We start from the raw sequence: 18,677 nt of genomic DNA, 5'->3' as shown, positions 1-18,677 counted from the left end.
AGCTTTCCCAAACCAACACTGAGCATGGCACTCATTTTCATGACCATGCATTGCATGGGGTGTCATGATAGTGCACTATTTTGAGATAGTAGTTAGATATCCTTGGTGTAATTTATTGGATGAACTGAAAGCGAAATGTGCTATGGGAGTAAACTATGAATTGAGTTCTGAAAATCTTTCTAGCATTCTTCTGTTTTGTGGGTTTTGTAGCTGTAATTGACATGTTATGTAGCTAATTCTACCCAATAAATTAATAGGATATACAAAGACTTGCCTATAGAACTGTAAAGTTTCAAATGTATACTAGGCCATGACGTAGACACCATGTGACACATTTCTTAAGTTATTTAATTTGTGTGTTGCGCTGATATATATAAAAGTACTGATTGTATCCGTGAATCATAAGTCATGTACTTATGAAAAGAGAAACAGGATCAAAATTGTAAAGCAGGGATGGGAGAAATTAGGAGGTCATTTAAGCAAAGCCTTTAGCGGTTATCAAAAATCCCAATGTTTTATGGGTTATCAAGGCTCGTTGCTTCTCAAACTGTTCAAGTGTTCATTGATGGAAGCTTCAAAAGGGTCTGAAGCTTCTTGGGGATCGGGTAGCCTTCTTGCAGGAAGGGATACCATGGGGGCACATCAATAATGGGAGATTGGGAGAAGCTAGACGTTTGCAGTGATGAAAAGTACTCCAAATACGGAATTACTCGATGTTCAGCTGTTTATTAAAGCCTCCATAACTCTTCAGAAGAATCTGAATCTGAAGCTGATGCAGTTGTACAGGGTTTAACTGAAGCCTTAAGCTTCGGCTCATGCTTTTCCACGGAGGAAAGTGACAGCGGGGAGGGAAATTCTGTTTCAAAATTGGACCAAATAATACACAAGCATCTGACTGAACATTAGGAAGAACAGAAAAATAGCAATTCAAATATCTCGAAGTTCAAAATACAGTAATTAAGACCTAATGCTTTCTCATGTATAAATTATAATTAGTCAAATTCTATTCTTCCAAAGCAGAATCAGCTCCTTTTAAACATTACCTCATGTTGCAAGCTTTGCGCTGGCGTCGAGGCATATCAGCATTCCCTGCTTTGTGGAAACCATTTCAGTATCGTGAGCCCACATCTAACTTTCTCAGATCATATGATAAACATGTCATCACCATCAAATAAACTTCCAGTGGGACTTTAGCATATACCAAGCATGCAACTTTCTAAAGCATATCAATCTAATTGACTTCGAATTAAAGTGTTACATCAACTACAAATAAAATCTTCGAATCATGACCCACATAGGCAAGCTTGCAAGAAGTAACTAAAGCACAACTCAAAGATAACCTTCATATATTACATTTTCCCATCTGAATGGTAAGATAAGTAATTAAGAACAACATATAATAGAACAAGGAATAAATCAGCTGACTGCATACCTCATTAATTTTTGGGGTTGACCATTCCCCTGACATAGTTAGCTGAGTGACATGCAGGTAAGCATTAAGCTTCCATCTTGGTAACTTTCTTCCTCCAAAACAGGATCAATCACTAGGTTCTTTCCAAGACTAGGCACCATAAACAGAGAAATGACATGTTAAAAAAAAAAATTCAACAATAGAATCAAACCTGCATAAAAGTGACTTTGATATGGGAAGGCATTAATTATAACAGCACGCAAACTCATCTGTAGATGTAAGGAAGGCATATGCTATTGTACTTATATAAATTTGATTTATATATTTTCTAAGAACTATAAATGCGTTAATAGCTTATATAAAAAATGTTCAAGTAACAGCCCACATGCTATAGATATTTGAGTAGCTCCAATATTTCTCTTACAGGTGAGGAGTGTAAAGAGGTGAGTTCAGACCATGTGGTACTAAAGAGAAGAAAGATCTGACAAGAAAGCATGACATTATTCTTAGTACCGTATTAATGTATATTGTTTCTGCTAAAGGTAGTTTATAAGTTAAGGGAGGCAACTTTTACTAGTAAACAAATACAGAAATCACATTTTTCATTGTTTCATGTGCAATGTGCTCAAGTTTTAATTCTCTATAGGTGCATTCCTACCAGGTTATGCACGAACAAACATCATGCTTGCAAACTGAATAACAAGCCAAATCTTTGTTGTATGCTTAATGTCAAGAGAAAGTCAAAAGGACTGGGCTAGATGAATACCACAGAGACTGAGGCAACAAGGTCATACATCATTATCCTTGCATCTGCTAGGGCTAGACTAGCACATGATAATACTACAGGAAGATCACCTGCAACCGAAAGGAAATAGGTCATTAGCAAGCAAAATAAAAATATTACTGGCCTTGCACTCTCTTGAATCATATTAGGTTGTTTATGACACAACGACTCACTGACTTCTCTCTTCAGTAGAATTGCTTATGAATTATACTTCTTCTTCTATCTAATTACATTATTACACTCAATGCAACAAAAGAAAGCTGTGGAACTCATGAAGTGCCGCTGACACGTCCACATATACGATACAATTGTCCAACTTAAAACCCAAGAAGATTTTCTAAGGACGCCAAACTTGTCTAAGGAATACCAAGTATGTATCAGTAGATATCATGACTTTGGGGACAAATGTATCACCTTTGTGTACAAGTATCTAGCTAGTGGCAGTGTTCTTGTATATTGGAGAAAATCAAAGCCAAAGGTTTCACAAAAGCGGTTAAGGAATAATCTGGAAGCACCAATACATGAACAAAAACATCTATATGGGCATGCGGGGGATTCTTTAATATGATCCAATCTAAATTCTTTTCTCTGGGCTTTACATTCTTTTCTTCATCATTGCCTTTTCTTAGTAACCAAAACTTGCAATAGTTGAAATAAAACAGGTTTAAGTTCTACAAATGGAATTGAAAACTTACTGCCCCCAGATTCCAATACCAATGCAAAAACATCCACAGTAGTCTTGGGGAAAGTTTCCAATATTATTGCACCCTCCAAAGCTTTATGAAGCATCGAAGAAAATTCTTTGTGGTCCGACCCCTAAGAGTAGGGAGTCTCAGCATTAGTCATAAGAATTTCACTGACCAACTACATTAGGAAAAGAAGATGGGAAAATGCATTAACAATCATATACCTGTCCACGAGCTGGAGTGGTAAAAGTTGTATGGCTGACATCGCAATTCAGCCGGCCTATATCATGTACATCATTGCCTTCTTACTCTCTCTTGGCCCAAATCTATACATATCAAGAAAAGATTGAAATCACATTTTCACATATCTATTTGCATCTTGGATCAATGCTAAACAATAACAAGTAAAAACAAGTGGAAAGAAATATGGAAATTGATGTTTATGGATCATGTAGTCACTAAAAGTACGAATTTCTAAGAGATATACTCCCACAGAAACAATTACCTTGGTATTTCCAAATTCTGCGTATGCAGATCCTGCAGCAGCATTTACAGCACTAGTCTTGAAAACTGTGACTTACTACGAACTTGAGTTTCTTTATACACGTAATAATGCAAGATTTCAGCAAACTTTTCCAGTAAAAAATTTATGAACAATAACAAAATCGTACAAGCCCCGTGAGTTTTATAAGAGCATTGTTGAAGGATATCGACTTAATGTGTGCCTCTACAAACTAGGGTTTAGAGTTGTAATAGGAATGTGTATTCAATTGTAATCAGATTCTATTACCTTTTGGGTACCTTGTAACTCCCTATTTAAAGGGCTCCTATTATCAATGATAACACATAATTCCATTCCCCAACAACACGTTATCAACACGAGTTCTAACCCTAGCCCAAAAAAAAGAAAAAAAAAACCCTAAGCAGCCTCACCAAGAAAACTGCTGCAAGCAGCCTCACTGCCGCAAAGCCTGCAGCCTCCTCTGCAAGCCTACTGAAGCCTCTGCCGCCCTAGCCTCCTACAGTCCACTACTGCAGCCCCGCGCACCCTGAGCCACTGCACACCGCTCCAGCTTCCAGCCACCTCCCTGCAGCCCGCGATGCACACCAGCCCGCAGCCCAGCACGCCCTGCAGCTCCGCGCACCAACCTCCTATCGCAGCCCCAAGCCATCTGCCGCACGACCTGCGGCCTCCTGCCCCGCTGCTGCTGCATCTGCTGCATCCTTCCTGTCAGCGACCAGCGACCAACTCCGCCTGCCCAGTCGCCCAGTCCGCCTGCAGATTAGGAGGAAGCACAGAGGAAAGAAAGAAGGAGAAGAACCAGAAGGAAGAAAGAAGACGCGAAAAGAAAAAAAAGAGAAAAAGAAAGGAAGGGAGAAGGGCTGGGCCCGGAAAGAAAAAAAAGGGGAGGAAGAAAAAAAAAAAGAAGGAGAAGGGCTGGGCCCGGAAAGAAAAAAAAAAGAGAAAAAGGGAAGGGAGAAGGGCAGCCCACCAACTGCCAATTTCCGACCAGATTCCAGCAATCCTAATTTAGCTACACGCCTGCATCAACACGCGCGTGTCTTCAAGCCAAGAACAATCACGTAAGTTTTTATAATTAAGGTTGCTGCTTTCTTGTATTTAAATTCCTTTTATTTCCTGCAAATATTGGAATATATGTTGCCAAATGATTCTGATATTTAACAAAGCGGAATTGTGGGGATTCACGCTTAACGAACTAAGAGTGTTCATAATTAAACGAACTAAGAGTGTTCGTGTGAACTAAGAGCGTTCACAATGCTTGGACTAAGAGCGTCCGTAAGCATCAAATTGTGACCATATTAAAACATCATTGTTTGGTCTAATCCAAAAGAGATTCTTGGAAATTGATTTCTTGGTAGCATAGCTCGGAAATCTTATTGTTTTAGTTTTCGTGGAAGGTTAACTCCGAAACTAATATATCTTCTCTTCTTATTTTCAGGATGTCGAATGAACCTAGACTCGACTTTCCCATGCTTGACTCAACAGGCTCAGATTACCACAGTTGGGTAACCGATGTTGAGAACCATCTCACTTCAAAGGGAATATTACCCATAATCCAGGCACCTAACCCGGATCTTGTGTTCGTGCGAACACCTACAAAGCATGCTCAAGCAGTTATCTTGATGCGACACCATATGGACAAGGCACTTAGATTGGAGTATATGTCAATCAAGAATGCAAGAGAGCTATGGGTAGCGCTAGAAGAGCGCTTTGGCAATGTCCAAGATTCCCTCCTCCCTGACTTGAAGGTTCAATGGAACAACCTGTGCTTAGCTGATTTCAAGTCTATTGCTAAATATAATTCAGAAGCTCTTCGCATACAGTCCATGTTGAGGTTTTGTGGACAACCTGTCACAGAGCAAGAGCTAATTGAGAAAACTCTCTCCACCTTCCCCGTTTCAGCCATTGTGGTATCAAAGCAATACCATACTAAAGTCAATGCTGGATGGATCACGAGGTTTCAACAACTTATCAATGTTATATCTGTAGCTGAGAAACATGATAACATACTCGTGAGGAATTATAATTCAAGGCCCATTGGAAATAAGAGCGTTCATGAGGCGAATTATAATGCACCCAAAGGAGGGCGCAAGGAGCGGTACCCTAAGAATGGGAACATGAGCGACGTATGGGCCCATATAACTGCCCTAACTAGGAAGGAAACCGCAAGTTTGGTGTGGATACACGTGGTGGTAATGCCACACGTGGGAGAGGGGTCGTGTATCCCTAGCCGTAATGGTGGCGCCATGGGTCGTGGTGGTGGCACCAACCCTCCTAGGAAACGCCCGCAACGTGCACAACGTGCACCTCAATTAAAGGGAGGCAACCACAATGATGAGTGTCATCTATGTGGATCAATTGAGCATTGGTTCAAACAATGCAAGGCAAGCGAGGAACTAGCTGCAAGATACAGGGCATATAGGGACCTGAGAGAGCAAGAAGTGTACCTTACAGAAGAAGAAGAAGATGGTGGAGATGTCAATCTCACCATAGAGGACTTCAAAGCTGAAGATGAAGTGCACAAGGATGCAGCAGACTTTGTGTTAATGCTTGGATCCGTTGGGGATCTAATTAACGTAAAGAATGAGAGAGAGAGAGATTGACACGAGATGTATAGTGGTTCGTTTCCCGCCTTAGCGGGAAACTACGTCCACTTGAAAGCTTATACTAGTGTGTTGAGCCTTGCGGCTCAAGTGCATTACAAAGTGTGTAATGGAGTTGGATTGGAATTGTGTTTAAGTGGGAGGAGGCATTCCTTTTATAGGTGAAGGAAGCCATCTCCTTTACATGGTTTTCAATGTGGGACAAGCAACAACTATTTCTAGTCTAGAAAGCCTATTTGTGAGGGCATGTTGACAAGGCCGGGAAGGTGGGTTCCCGGCGACAGATTTGCGACTTCCGGATACCGTAGCGTAGCTTGAACATAAGGCTACAAGATGCATGTCTCGGTTGGGCCTCACCATGGCTTGTGGGTGTCCCAAAGAGGGTGTTACTTATGCTTGGTGATGTAGTAAATACTCCATATTGTTGGAGGTATGTACAAGTCCCCGAAGTCCCCAAGTAAGAGGAGCTTCTTGGTTGGGGAGTTATAACCACGAAGTCATCAAGCATAAGTAACCGGGCGGCACGGAGCCCCTACAAGTCCCCGAACTCCGTAAGAAAGAAGGGACTCGTTAACCTGCACAACAAAGACAAAAAACAGGCATATGTAGAATGCTCGTTGCATTGGGCAACAAATGTGAGTTGCAATGATATGCGTTGGCATATATGAACGTATGGGGTGCGTGATACATGTCGATGTATACATGCGAATGGCGCCGAGTACGATCAATTATGACGTACAAACTCGAGAGCGCGTATGGTCGTGTGAGCATATGGATTGCATATGATAAATGTAAGTTGTATGAGCGCTGTGAAGGTAAGCGTTTGTAATTCGTGAATGATGAATACGTGAACGCTTGTGTTTGCTTGGTTGTCGCTCGTATTAATGGAACGCGAAAAGAATTCAATTTGTCGTAAGTGACAAATGGTAGAAGAATTCAATGTTCCATTAACGTGTGGTGTGTCGAGTAGACATGAGTGTAAAGCTCGAGGACTGCCGGGAAGGCATGAGCGGAAAGCTTGTGAGCGGGAAACTCAGGGTTGCCGGGAAGGCATGAGCGGGAAGCTCGTGGGTTGCCGGGAAGGCATGAGCGGGAAGCTCCAGGGTTGCCGGGAAGGCATGAGCGGAAGCTCAATGGTTGCCGGGAAGGCATGAGCGGGAAGCTCGTGGGTTGCCGGGAAGGCAGGAGCGGGAAGCTCGTGGGTTGCCGGGAAGGCAGGAGCGGGAAGCTCCTGGGTTGCCGGGAAGGCAGGAGCGGGAAGCTCGTGGGTTGCCGGGAAGGCAGGAGTGGGAAGCTCGTGGGTTGCCGGGAAGGCATGAGCGGGAAGCTCGTGGGTTGCAGGGAAGGCAGGAGCGGGAAGCTCGTGGGTTGCCGGGAAGGCATGAGCGGAAGCTCAATGGGTTGCCGGGAAGGCATGAGGGCGAAAGTCGGCGGTGCCGCGGAGGCACGAGCGCGAGAGCTCGAGGATGCCGCTGAGCCGAGAGCATGACATCTCGGCGGTACAGCTGAAGCGAGAGCGTGAGAGCTCGAGGATGCCGCTGAGGCTTTAACAGGTAGCTCGAAGGTGATGCCCTGAGGCATGAGCGTGACCGTTGCTAATTATGCTGGGCTGTATGTACAAGTCCCCGAAGTCCCCAGTCAAGGAGGGTGTGCTCGCGGGTTGATACCAAAGCGTAGCTTTGTGCCGTATATCAAGCATAATTAGTGCGAGTGCGTCTTCCATCTAGAATTGGTTGGAGCGAACGCTTTTGCCCTTTCGGGTGGGCCCCTGCTAGGCCCTGCGAGGAGTCCCCACTCCTGGCTATAGACCTCCGGATGGTCGGAAAATTGTTTGATGAGGGGAGCTGCGCGGAGCAGAGGGTGTTGGGTAGCGAGCCCAATCTTAGATACCCAAGCGTCGGGGTTAACTGCCGGATCAATGGCTGCCGTGGGTTGTGTTAACTAGTCCCTTGCTGTTTCTCGAAGGAGAAAAGCTTGACTGCAATGCCGCGTAGCGGTCATTGTCATTATGAGGCGTTGCCTTATCGGTTGGCGGTGACCATAGACTCATAAAGTGTGTACTTGTATGAAACATGGCAAACAAAATAGAGCAAGTAACAAAATTTTGTTTGAGTGTCCCACATTTATTTAATTTTGCAATTAAATAGAAGCATGTCATGTGCAGCATGTACTTGTAGTGTGGATGCTAATAACATTTTATATTTTTGTAGGAATGCTTAGAGATCGTTGAGATCGGTATGTGAAGCATGGCATATCTAGTATGTGAGATCTAGAAAGTGTTGCCAAATCTACGAAATGTTGTAGGCATGCTTAAAAGTTTATGGAAGCATGTAAAAACATATCAAGCGTGATATATTGTAGTCATGCTTAAAAGTAGTAAAAGCATGGCATGTGCATGGCACTAGCTCAATTTGAAGGAGCGTAAAAGATAAGAGGAAGGCACTTATCTTATGTCGATTTGAGGTTCATTGCTTGTGGTGGATAAAGTACTCCGATAATGTCCGTCAACTCGTAGTTGCAGTCGAATGCTTGATAGAAATAGTTGAATTTCCTTAAGCCAAAATAGATGATTAATATGTGGATTTGTAAAATCAATATAGATAATTTGCGTATGTACTTTGATAAAATTGTAAGTAAAGTGTATACACAAATTCATAATTGATGACAAATAACCTGCATACATATCCATTTTGAATGTCAAATTTGTGTTTAACCGAACGCATTCGGTGCCATGATAATTGGAACATATTAATGACAGCATCAATTATGTGTAAATGCACTAGTCATGTGGCAGTAGTGAGATAAAGAATTTGATATAAATATCCCATGTGTACGTGTACATGTTCTTATCCACAAACCATATGTCCGAAACATCACCCTTTTGTTGGCTTTTTAACTACCAAAAACTAAATGAATAGTGATGTGGTGGTGCGTAGCACATGTGCAGCACAGTGGCTTTGTTGGATGTGCACCTGTCATGGTCGCATGAAATAATGTGAAGATGGAGCATGCAAACTCAATATAATTTTCACTTGGACATATAGGCAAACTGATGTTGTCTATCGATGATGCTATGTGCAAAAAGATGTAAATAGGCATGGAGACAAGGACCTTAATTAAGCACCAGCATGTTCATACATAGACAAGCATGCATGGTCTTGAATTCAACACGTGACACATGTATATAGCATAATTATCAACATGCATTTAAGGATGAAAGGCATGTGGCCGACAGAGGCACAAGTTGATCATAAAGGAAACATGCACACGTCGCTGTCGGTACAACCAAAGATAATGATTAAAGAAATAGACTTATCGGGCTGGTTGGTGCGTTTTCATGGATTTTAATCAGTTGAAAGGTAGTGGACTGTCAAGAGTGAAACGTCCAGCTTCGACAAGTTAACGAGGGAGCTTTTCCCGTCAAGCTTTGCCTTCGCTGGTTTCTGGGACCTGCATCCGCATCTGTTTGCGCTTATTGTGGGTAGCGGAGGTTTGGGCAGCAGAGCCCTGGCCGGTGGTGGCGGAGGTGTCCCAGCGGTGATGCTGGCTGGCGGAGCCGATCTCGTTGATGGACTCTTTCAGCGGAGTTTGAGTTCGGCGGAGGTTGCAGCTCAGCGGAAGAAACTGCCCGCTGGTGGAGCTCTGGCGGAACTTAGTTGTCGGCATTTTGAATGCTAGGGGTCGCTGGCGGAAGACAACCGCTGGGTATTGCTAGCGGTCCACGTCGCCGCTGGACTCCCTGGTGCGTGCAGAGGATTTGGCAGAACTGTTCAGCGGAGATGAAGTTCGGCGGAGCGGAGCTATGCTAGCGGTTGAAAATGGCGGTGTACAGTGTGGCGGAAGATTTTTCGGCGGAGGTTGCCTTTGCTGGTGATGGGAGCTAACAGTGCCGCCGGTGGCAGGTAGCTGGCGGAAGTCATAGCCGGAGCTAGGCTGGCGGAGAATGGTCGTTAGGCCTGCAAAGCCGCCTGTGGTGTTTAGCGGTGATTTAGCCGCTGGTTGTGGTTGGCGGCGAGGCTTGGCTGGCGGAGGCAGGATTGGTTAGCGGAGCGGAGCGGAGCTATTTTGCCGGTGGTGCTGGTGCTTGACGAAGAGGATGATTGTTGATCGTGGGTCAATTTTAGTTTGTTTTGTGGCCGGCGGTGAAGCTTGCTGGACTTGCCAGTAAAGCTTTAGCGGTGCCTAGCGGAGTTGTACCCGCTGAAGAAGTGTGGCGGAGCGGAGCTCTATGCTCACCTGTAGCTCGACGGAGATTCGATGCTAGCTCAGCGGCGGATCGAAGTTCGGCGGAAGACTCGGAGCTCAGCGGAGCCGGTTAATGGGTTGTCCGATGGAGTAGCTGTTGCTGGCGGTATTCTGCTAGCGGAGGCAGTTGGGTGGTGATGTCCTAGCGGTGGAGCGGTGATGATGGAGCTTTGGATCATCAACGGAGCATGAACGGCGGAACTGCTCAGCGGAGGAGAATTTCGGCGGAGCTCGTTGATGGAGCTAGTGGGTTGTCCAGCGGAAGGGCTCGCTGGAGGAGGAAGCTTGGTGTTTGGAGCTCAGCGGAGGCGTTGGCCGTTGGTGTTGACTATCGATCGAGAGAAGAAGCCTGGGTGCCCAGAGAAGTTTTTCTGGGTGTCCAGAGAAGATTTGCCGCCAAGTTTTTTTTTTTTTTTTGAATAGTTCATCGTTGACTTTTTCATTTCCAGCGTTGACCAAGTGTGACCAACACTTTGCCAGCGTTGACCAACCATCTCCGGCGTTGACCAAGGGTTGACTTGGTAGATGGCACAAGTTGCCGCTAAGAATATCAATTATATGACTCAAAGAAAGAAATTATTTTGAGCTCGGTTAAGATGACTTAACTCAATGGTAAGTGACGAAGCCTTTGTGTTGGCTTCCCACAGACGGCGCCAATGTTAATGCTTGGATCCGTTGGGGATCTAATTAACGTAAAGAATGAGAGAGAGAGAGATTGACACGAGATGTATAGTGGTTCGTTTCCCGCCTTAGCGGGAAACTACGTTCACTTGAAAGCTTATACTAGTGTGTTGAGCCTTGCGGCTCAAGTGCATTACAAAGTGTGTAATGGAGTTGGATTGGAATTGTGTTTAAGTGGGAGGAGGCATTCCTTTTATAGGTGAAGGAAGCCATCTCCTTTACATGGTTTTCAATGTGGGACAAGCAACAACTATTTCTAGTCTAGAAAGCCTATTTGTGAGGGCATGTTGACAAGGCCGGGAAGGTGGGTTCCCGGCGACAGATTTGCGACTTCCTGATACCGTAGCGTAGCTTGAACATAAGGCTACAAGATGCATGTCTCGGTTGGGCCTCACCATGGCTTGTGGGTGTCCCAAAGAGGGTGTTACTTATGCTTGGTGATGTAGTAAATACTCCATATTGTTGGAGGTATGTACACTTTGATTAGAGTAGTCTTTTTATTTTTCCAAGAACTTTTGTAATGGCAATTTGCCTTAGTCAATAAATGACAATTGTATTAACTCCTTCTTATGTGGCGGACCCAATAAAATGTGATGTCTAGGAAAGTCATTGAGATTATTGGTACTTAAGAGAGCCTTGCTCCACCAACATCTCTCTCTACTTTCCTGGTCATATTTGATTGGAGTTACCAAACAGATAGAGTGACTACAATGTGTCTTACTTTGATTTTATTTTGGATTAGATTTTGGAAACTTTGATGTAATCATTGGCTATTAATAAAGTGTCAATTCTTTTACTTAATGTCTTGGACATACTTTAATTCGAACTTTATTATATAAGAGCCAATGGTTTTCATGTGGAAACACATTATGAGAATGGACAGAGTTCCTTTGCATCACCTTTAATGACTACGGACATAAAAGAGTATTAGAGAAACTTATGTGTTGATCTAGTGGGTTGTATGCAACCACTATTTGAGTTATTGAATCCAACCATGTCATGAGAGACGACTTATGGGATTCTGACACATATAGGCTTTGACATGATGATCCGTGTATTAAAGACTTTACACGGATATCCATTTTCATAACGAAGAAAAGTAAGAACGAAGAATTGGTTAAAGGAGCTGCACATGTGCCTCATGGCCCCATGATTGTGCAAAGACTGGCCATACATGTCCGGCGCCGCCTACCCCCTGCGGTAAATACATGGCATTGACGCCATAAACTCCTCTCTCTACTTCTCAAGTCTATTGTGACATTGTGGCTTAACCACAACCTTTATTGGTTGATTATAAGGCCCATGTTTCGTTCTGTAAAGCCTGTTATTTAGGATTGAGACCATCCTATGCAAAGGAGATTGAGGAAATAATTCCATTCTCACAAAGAATCTAACGGAATTCTGTGGATTTGATCAACCAACTTGCGGATCGTATAGAAGTTTTATGGTGTTGGTTGATACGCAAACACACTGGTCCCATGTTGTGCCATTATCCACTCATAATGCTGCTTATACTACACTCCTAGCACATAACATATGGCTACGGGCTCACTACCCAGATCATCCCATCCAGTCAATTTGACTTGATAATGCTGGCGAGTTTACATCGAAAATTTTCGATGACTATTGCATATCATTGGGTATTGATATCAAGTATCATATTCCCATGTACACACCCAATTGGTCTGGCGGAAAAGCCACCATTAAAAGACTACGATGGTAGCCCGGACTTTGGTAATGCGCACTAATATTTTCCGCTTGGGTTATGCAATATCGCATGCAGCTATGCTAATTCGTCTACGACTCATAGCAGCCACTCAACTTTTATTTGCATTACAGCTAGCGACTGGGTTCGAGTCTAATATCTCGTATTTATGCATATTTGAGTGTGCGGTTCATGTGCCAATTGCGCCGCCACAGCGCATCAACATGAGTCATTGCAACGAATGCATATATATATATATTGGAGATGAGTCTCCAACTATAAGTCCGCTATGTAGAACCCTTGACAGGCGATCTTTATTTTGCTGGATTTGTGAATTGTCACTTTGATGAGACAGTCTTCCGGTCGTTAGGGGGAGATTAGAACGTCAATGTTCAACAGGAACGACAGGAATTGTCGTGGTCTGTCCCCACTATGTTTCATCTTGATCCCCTAAAAGTGACGAGATCACATATACCTGCTGCAAACATGCCTGCAAGGATTGATGTCCCTACAAGAGACATGGTGCCACCCAGAGAAGATGGGTACTGCACCACTACCATGGATGGTGGTATGGTGACGCCACAAAGGTGGCATAATGGCGTCGTAGGCCATGGGTTCTGCTAGAGAGAGTAGGAGACCCATAGGTTCGATGGATTCTCGCCCTAAGAAGAGAGCGAGTTTGGCACAATTTGATCCATTGATCTTTGATACTCAAAATCCGTCTCATGAGAATATTTTGGATTGTGGTCCAAGAGACATCGTTGGGGGACGCCTCAATGTTAGAACCAATTCCTGAGAATATAGAGATCTCTACGAACTACACTAGTGTACATGAGGACGTGGAATTATTGAGACCAATGACATCGAACCTTACTCCGTTGAAGAATGCCAACGTAGAGAAAATTGGCTTAAATAGAAAGATGCGATCCAGGTTGAATTGGATTCACTAACGAAGAGGAAGGATTTCGGGCCCGAGATGCCAATTCCTCCTAACATAAAACCTATTGACATTAATAGGTCTTCGTTAGATAGCGTGATGAGAAAAAGAGATGGTAATCTCGCCTTATGGCGCAAGGTTTCTCACAACGCCCTGGAATCGACTACGAGAAGACATATTCTCTCGTAATGGATGTCATTGCACTCTACTACCTTGTCAGTTTGGTAGTTTCCAAATGACTGAACATGCAGCTTACGAATGTGGTCACTACGTATCTCTATGGGGATCTAGATACAGAATATAATAAAGGTTCTTATAGACTTTATTTACCCAAGTCAAGTGGCTCTAGACCACGGAGCGCATTTGCAACGAGGTTGAAATGCTCACTAAAATGACTACTTGATTGGGAAGGGATATGATGAACTATGCCCACGCGTTTCCATGACAAGTTCCGGATTTGCAATTATCGTGGTTTATGTTGATAAACATAATTGGAACCCTTGAGAGTTAAGGGAAATCACTGAACACCTGAAATCCGAGTTTGAGAGGAATGACCTTGGGAGAACACGGTTTTGTCTAAATTCAGAACTTGTATACCGTGTCAAGAGACATTTTTGATAAAGTCAAAGATGCACCATGGTCATCCGTAGTCTTGGCCCTAAAAGGGATCCGTTTCATCCCAGGGATGATGACGAAGACATGTTAATAGCAGAAGTGCTTACTTATGTACAATAGGCGCATTATTGTATTTAGCACGATACAAGACCAGACACCTTAATTATTATGAACTTGTTGGCTAGATATAGCCCCGCGCCAACGCAACTCCATTAGATTGGTATAAAGACAATCTTTCGATATTTGAGAGGTACGATTGATATGGGCTTGTTCTATCCCTACAGAGAAAAGAGATGACGGAAGTGTGGGATCAGACCCCACAAGGCAAAATGCCACCTTCCGTGCTCCTCCTCCCCTCCATCAAAATGACAACAAGCATTTCTAAATATTGAAGTGAACCAAATCCGATCAGAGGATAATGTAGCGGACTTATTTACTAAGTCGTTACCAAAATCCACCTTCGAGAAACATGTGAAGAGCATCGGATTGAGAAAATTATCTGAACTCCCATGATTGTAGCAATCAGGGGGAGATATTAACATCAGGGGGAGGCATGATGTCTACATGTTCGATCTCGAAGAGTGAAGGACGTGTTGTGCTCTTTTTGTCCTTCGACCAGGGTTATTTTTGTCCCACATGATTTTTGTTACCTGGCAAGGTTTTTAACGAGGCAACAATCAAAGCGTCATCACCAAGTTTGAGCGGCACAAGGGGGAGTGTTGAAGGATATCGACTTAATGTGTGCCTCTACAAACTAGGGTTTAGAGTTGTAATAGGAATGTGTTCTAGGTATTCAATTGTAATCAGATTCTATTACCTTTTTGGGTACCTTGTAACTCCCTATTTAAAGGGCTCCTATTATCAATGATAACACACAATTCCATTCTCCTACAACAAGCATCACTTTCTGAACATCTACCATCTTATTAATTTTAAATAGAAACTCTGATTAGAAGGAACAAGGCAACATCAACAAGGTCCATGACCACAATTTTTGTAAACAGCTCATAAACATGAAGAGCCAATTTAAGCTAGGAACACCTATTTCAAACATCGACAGCTTATAAATATGCATCGGAAGTCTATCAATCAAGGAAGGTTGATCACCATTATCAACCAAAAATGCGTGCTATTTCTCTCTCCCTAGCCCACATTGGCTTACATACAGGTCTGCATTGGTGGAATTAACGGCCATCGGTTCGGACCCAATCGACGTCGTCGTTTCGGAACATGAGTAACTTGGTTTTCTAGGTCGTGGGGGACGGCGAGTACGAGTACCTCCAGGTTGTCCGGCCATTCGGGCTCGCTTCGGAATTTCATAGAGGCGAAGGTGGAAAGAGAGGTTTAGGCTAAGAGAGGCAAGCCAGGAAGAGAGGTTTAAAATTCTACTACATGAAGGTCTGCTTAGCTAAGGGCAGTTTTAAAGGGACTGTGAGGGACAAATGAATCTGACGACTGAAAATAAATGCACAGTTTTAAGTTGTTAGAATTTCTGCTTTTATATTTAATTACATGTGGTTGAGATGCATTTGTCCCTCACAGTCCATTAAAACTAATACATATATTGACTATACAAGAGAGGCTCTAATCAGAGCAAGTTCACCTATTGGGTGACTGGGTCGGTGATTATTCACTTCTTTTTAGTGATTATTTCTACCTTCTGGGTCACGGGCACAGTTTCCAAACCGACTTGGGTCATCGGATAAGTTTGCAGGTCATGAAATTGACCCAGAGTAACCCGGGTCAGTTTGGAAACTGTGCTCGTGACCTAAAGGGTGGAAATAAACATAAAAAAAAGTGAATCGTAAGTGACCAAACGGGTGGACTTGCTCTGAGAACATTTCAAATGAGAACTTTTATATAGTCATTTTTGAACTAAATTAAAAACAAGGTTAAAAATAAACTTAGTCACAAAAAAAAAAAAGGTCATTTTTCAAAATTTCTTACTTTTCGATCACATCTCGACAAATCAACCGTTAGATATTTAGGTGTCCATGAGTGTATCACTTATGATATTTTTCTTCTAAATTGGTAATTATCAAGGTATCAAACTAGATTAAATTAATTAACAAACCAAATCTGTCCAATTGTTTATAAATGATAAATCACCATTGTGAATGTCTTAACGACTTTCAATTTAGTTGAAAATTTTGTAGAAATTATCTACCCATGAAGATCTAAACACGTAACAGTGGATTTCTTAAAATGTGATTTAAAAGTGGATCTTACAACCGTTGATTATAAAGTCCTCATAAAGTCTTCATTTTAAAGATCTTCATTAGAACCCACCCTTACCTACAATATGTATATGGGCTTTACGTACCCAACCATTCTAGAACATCGGACTTTTCTTGAGTTGATAGATATCACTCATTTGTGTTATATGTGACTACACAACCATTTTGAATGGCGGCTGTACTTCATCAAAGAAAAGAAATAGTTAAAACTAATCCTTTTAATGGCATACTCACATATAGTTAATTACACGTTGTATTACTAACTGTGGCAATAACAAAGTTGGTATTGCTCAATTTTCCTCTGTATATGGCATGGCTTTGTTCATCATAAATGTTGAAATATTTAGGATGCGAAAACAAAAAGAATACCAATGCTTTAACGTTTGAACATACAAAGCTGAGAGTCCCTACGTTGGTTCGTTGGCCGTTGAATTTGCATCCTCGTGTTAACTGAACTTAGACGTCCTTGGATGACCTTTAAATACTTAATTAAAGCGCCACTAATCATAGCCACTACAGAGAATTCTAGTTCTAATAGTCTAATACACTAGGACAACTTCCTTGTCAACCGCTCAGTTTACTCTTCTACCCTCCCATTACATAATCGGAATTTTGGCAATTCAGTAATTACCAAATGAGAATCAGGAACTGGAAATTCATTTTCTGGAATCTGCTAAAACATGGTTGAATCATTGGAGAACAAAACCTCACGTTTTCAATTTTTTCACCAACCAAAAGAAAGAGGCTAGCTATTCTATAGTCATCTCCATTTCCTATATAAACCTCGTAACACCTTAAGCTCTCACACCAATTCTCTAGCTAGCCAATTGAATAGTTATAACTGAATTTTCGGAGTATAATAGTTTGAGTTTGAGATACAAATATGGCTTTGATTAGGAGTGCACAATTAGGGTTCATTCTCCTTGTAGCTACTGCTTCTCTATTGGAAGTGAGCGAGGCCAAAACTATTGTCGTCGGCGGTTCTGAAGGCTGGCGTTTTGGTTTCAACTACACTGATTGGGCTCTCCAAAACAGTCCTTTTTACATAAATGATGAACTGGGTTAGTACCGATTCATTAATTGTTTAAAGTCCTTCGACTTGATTTATGCCAATTATGAAGAAATTTGATCTCCATATATAGCTTGCTATTTTTCTTTTGTTGGTCTGAATCTCTCTGGCTTCCTAGGGTATATGATCAAATTTTCTGTTAGTTAAGATCACAACAGTCTACGCTGCAATACAATAACTTCGATAGTGTCAGACAAACTAAACACTAAAACCTATCCTCTATCAAGAAATTGCAGGAGATCGAACTAATCAATCAATCTTTCATTTACATGAATGATAATTGTTTTCTGCTTAATATGTATAAATGGTGCAGTGTTCAAGTATGATCCTCCAAGCAAGACCAACTCAGGTTACAGCGTGTACTTGCTCCCCAACCTGTGGAGCTACATAACTTGTGACTTCAGCAAAGCCAAGATACTGGCGAGTGAGACCCGAGGAGATGGTGAGGGCTTTAAGGTTGAACTGAATCAATGGAGGCCTTATTACTTTGCTAGTGGTAACAAAGATGGCTACAATTGCAAGGATGGACTCATGAAGCTCTTTGCTGTGCCACTTCCACGTTGGAAGTATTGATCTCTTGACTCCACGCACGCAATCCAGATTGATTATCATATTCATTCAATAAATAATTCAGGAGATATGACTGAAAATAATGATGAGGGGTTTTGTTCTTCTTTCTTATAATACGACGGTACCTTTGGTAATAGGGATGATAGAAGTGTCTGAATAGTTGTCCTTGTATTTTTTGATTTACGCATACAGAATAAAGAGCAAGCAGTTTTTGAAATTAAAACCTGCATTCCAATCCTAAATAGCTGATCGGTTAATCAATCCTAAGCACCTCCAACAGTGATAGCTATCTTGATAGCTAAAAGTAGCTAAAATTGGAATATAGCTAGTTGAATATTGAGTTATGCTCCAGCAAATACCTAAATCTCAAGTTAAATTTAACTTTTAGTTAAATTCTCTCTCCTCTCTAGCTAAATATAGCTAGGTCTTTTAGCTAAAGCTAAATTTAGCTTTTGTTTAGCTAGTCTGCTGGAGATCAAACTTAGTCTAAAACTAGTTAAATTTCAAATTTTTTTTGAAATAAGTATTCTGTTGGAGATGCTCTTAAAGGAGCATATCATGGTTGTTTGCTAATACTACTATACATTAATCCAATCCAACGTCACCTGATG

General features: G+C 42.2%; 1 protein-coding gene and 1 pseudogene across 1 annotated transcript; one reads left to right on the top strand and one right to left on the bottom strand.

The window, feature by feature from the left end:
- Positions 1 to 1,044: 1,044 nt before the first annotated feature.
- Positions 1,045 to 10,442, bottom strand: LOC112164862 (annotated as a pseudogene).
- A 6,777-nt stretch (positions 10,443 to 17,219) lies between these two features.
- LOC112181897 lies at positions 17,220 to 18,289 on the top strand. Its single transcript, XM_024320302.2, has 2 exons — positions 17,220 to 17,488; positions 17,810 to 18,289. Exons 1-2 carry the CDS (start codon positions 17,311 to 17,313, stop codon positions 18,067 to 18,069), a joined length of 438 nt encoding a protein of 145 aa, XP_024176070.1. The 5' UTR covers positions 17,220 to 17,310; the 3' UTR covers positions 18,070 to 18,289.
- Positions 18,290 to 18,677: the final 388 nt, after the last annotated feature.

Source organism: Rosa chinensis, chromosome 1 (assembly GCF_002994745.2).
Source record: "Rosa chinensis cultivar Old Blush chromosome 1, RchiOBHm-V2, whole genome shotgun sequence".
NCBI lineage: Eukaryota > Viridiplantae > Streptophyta > Magnoliopsida > Rosales > Rosaceae > Rosa > Rosa chinensis.
The sequence above is the reverse complement of the archived record's forward strand: the minus strand, read 5'-3'. Positions and strand labels throughout refer to the sequence as shown.

Bases quoted from the DNA above. Each gene is read 5' to 3' on its own strand.
- LOC112181897 (XM_024320302.2), top strand. From the start codon at position 17,311: ATGGCTTTGATTAGGAGTGCACAATTAGGGTTCATTCTCCTTGTAGCT. The intron at 17,489-17,809 runs GTTAGTACCGAT...TAAATGGTGCAG, and splicing joins TTACATAAATGATGAACTGG to TGTTCAAGTATGATCCTCCA.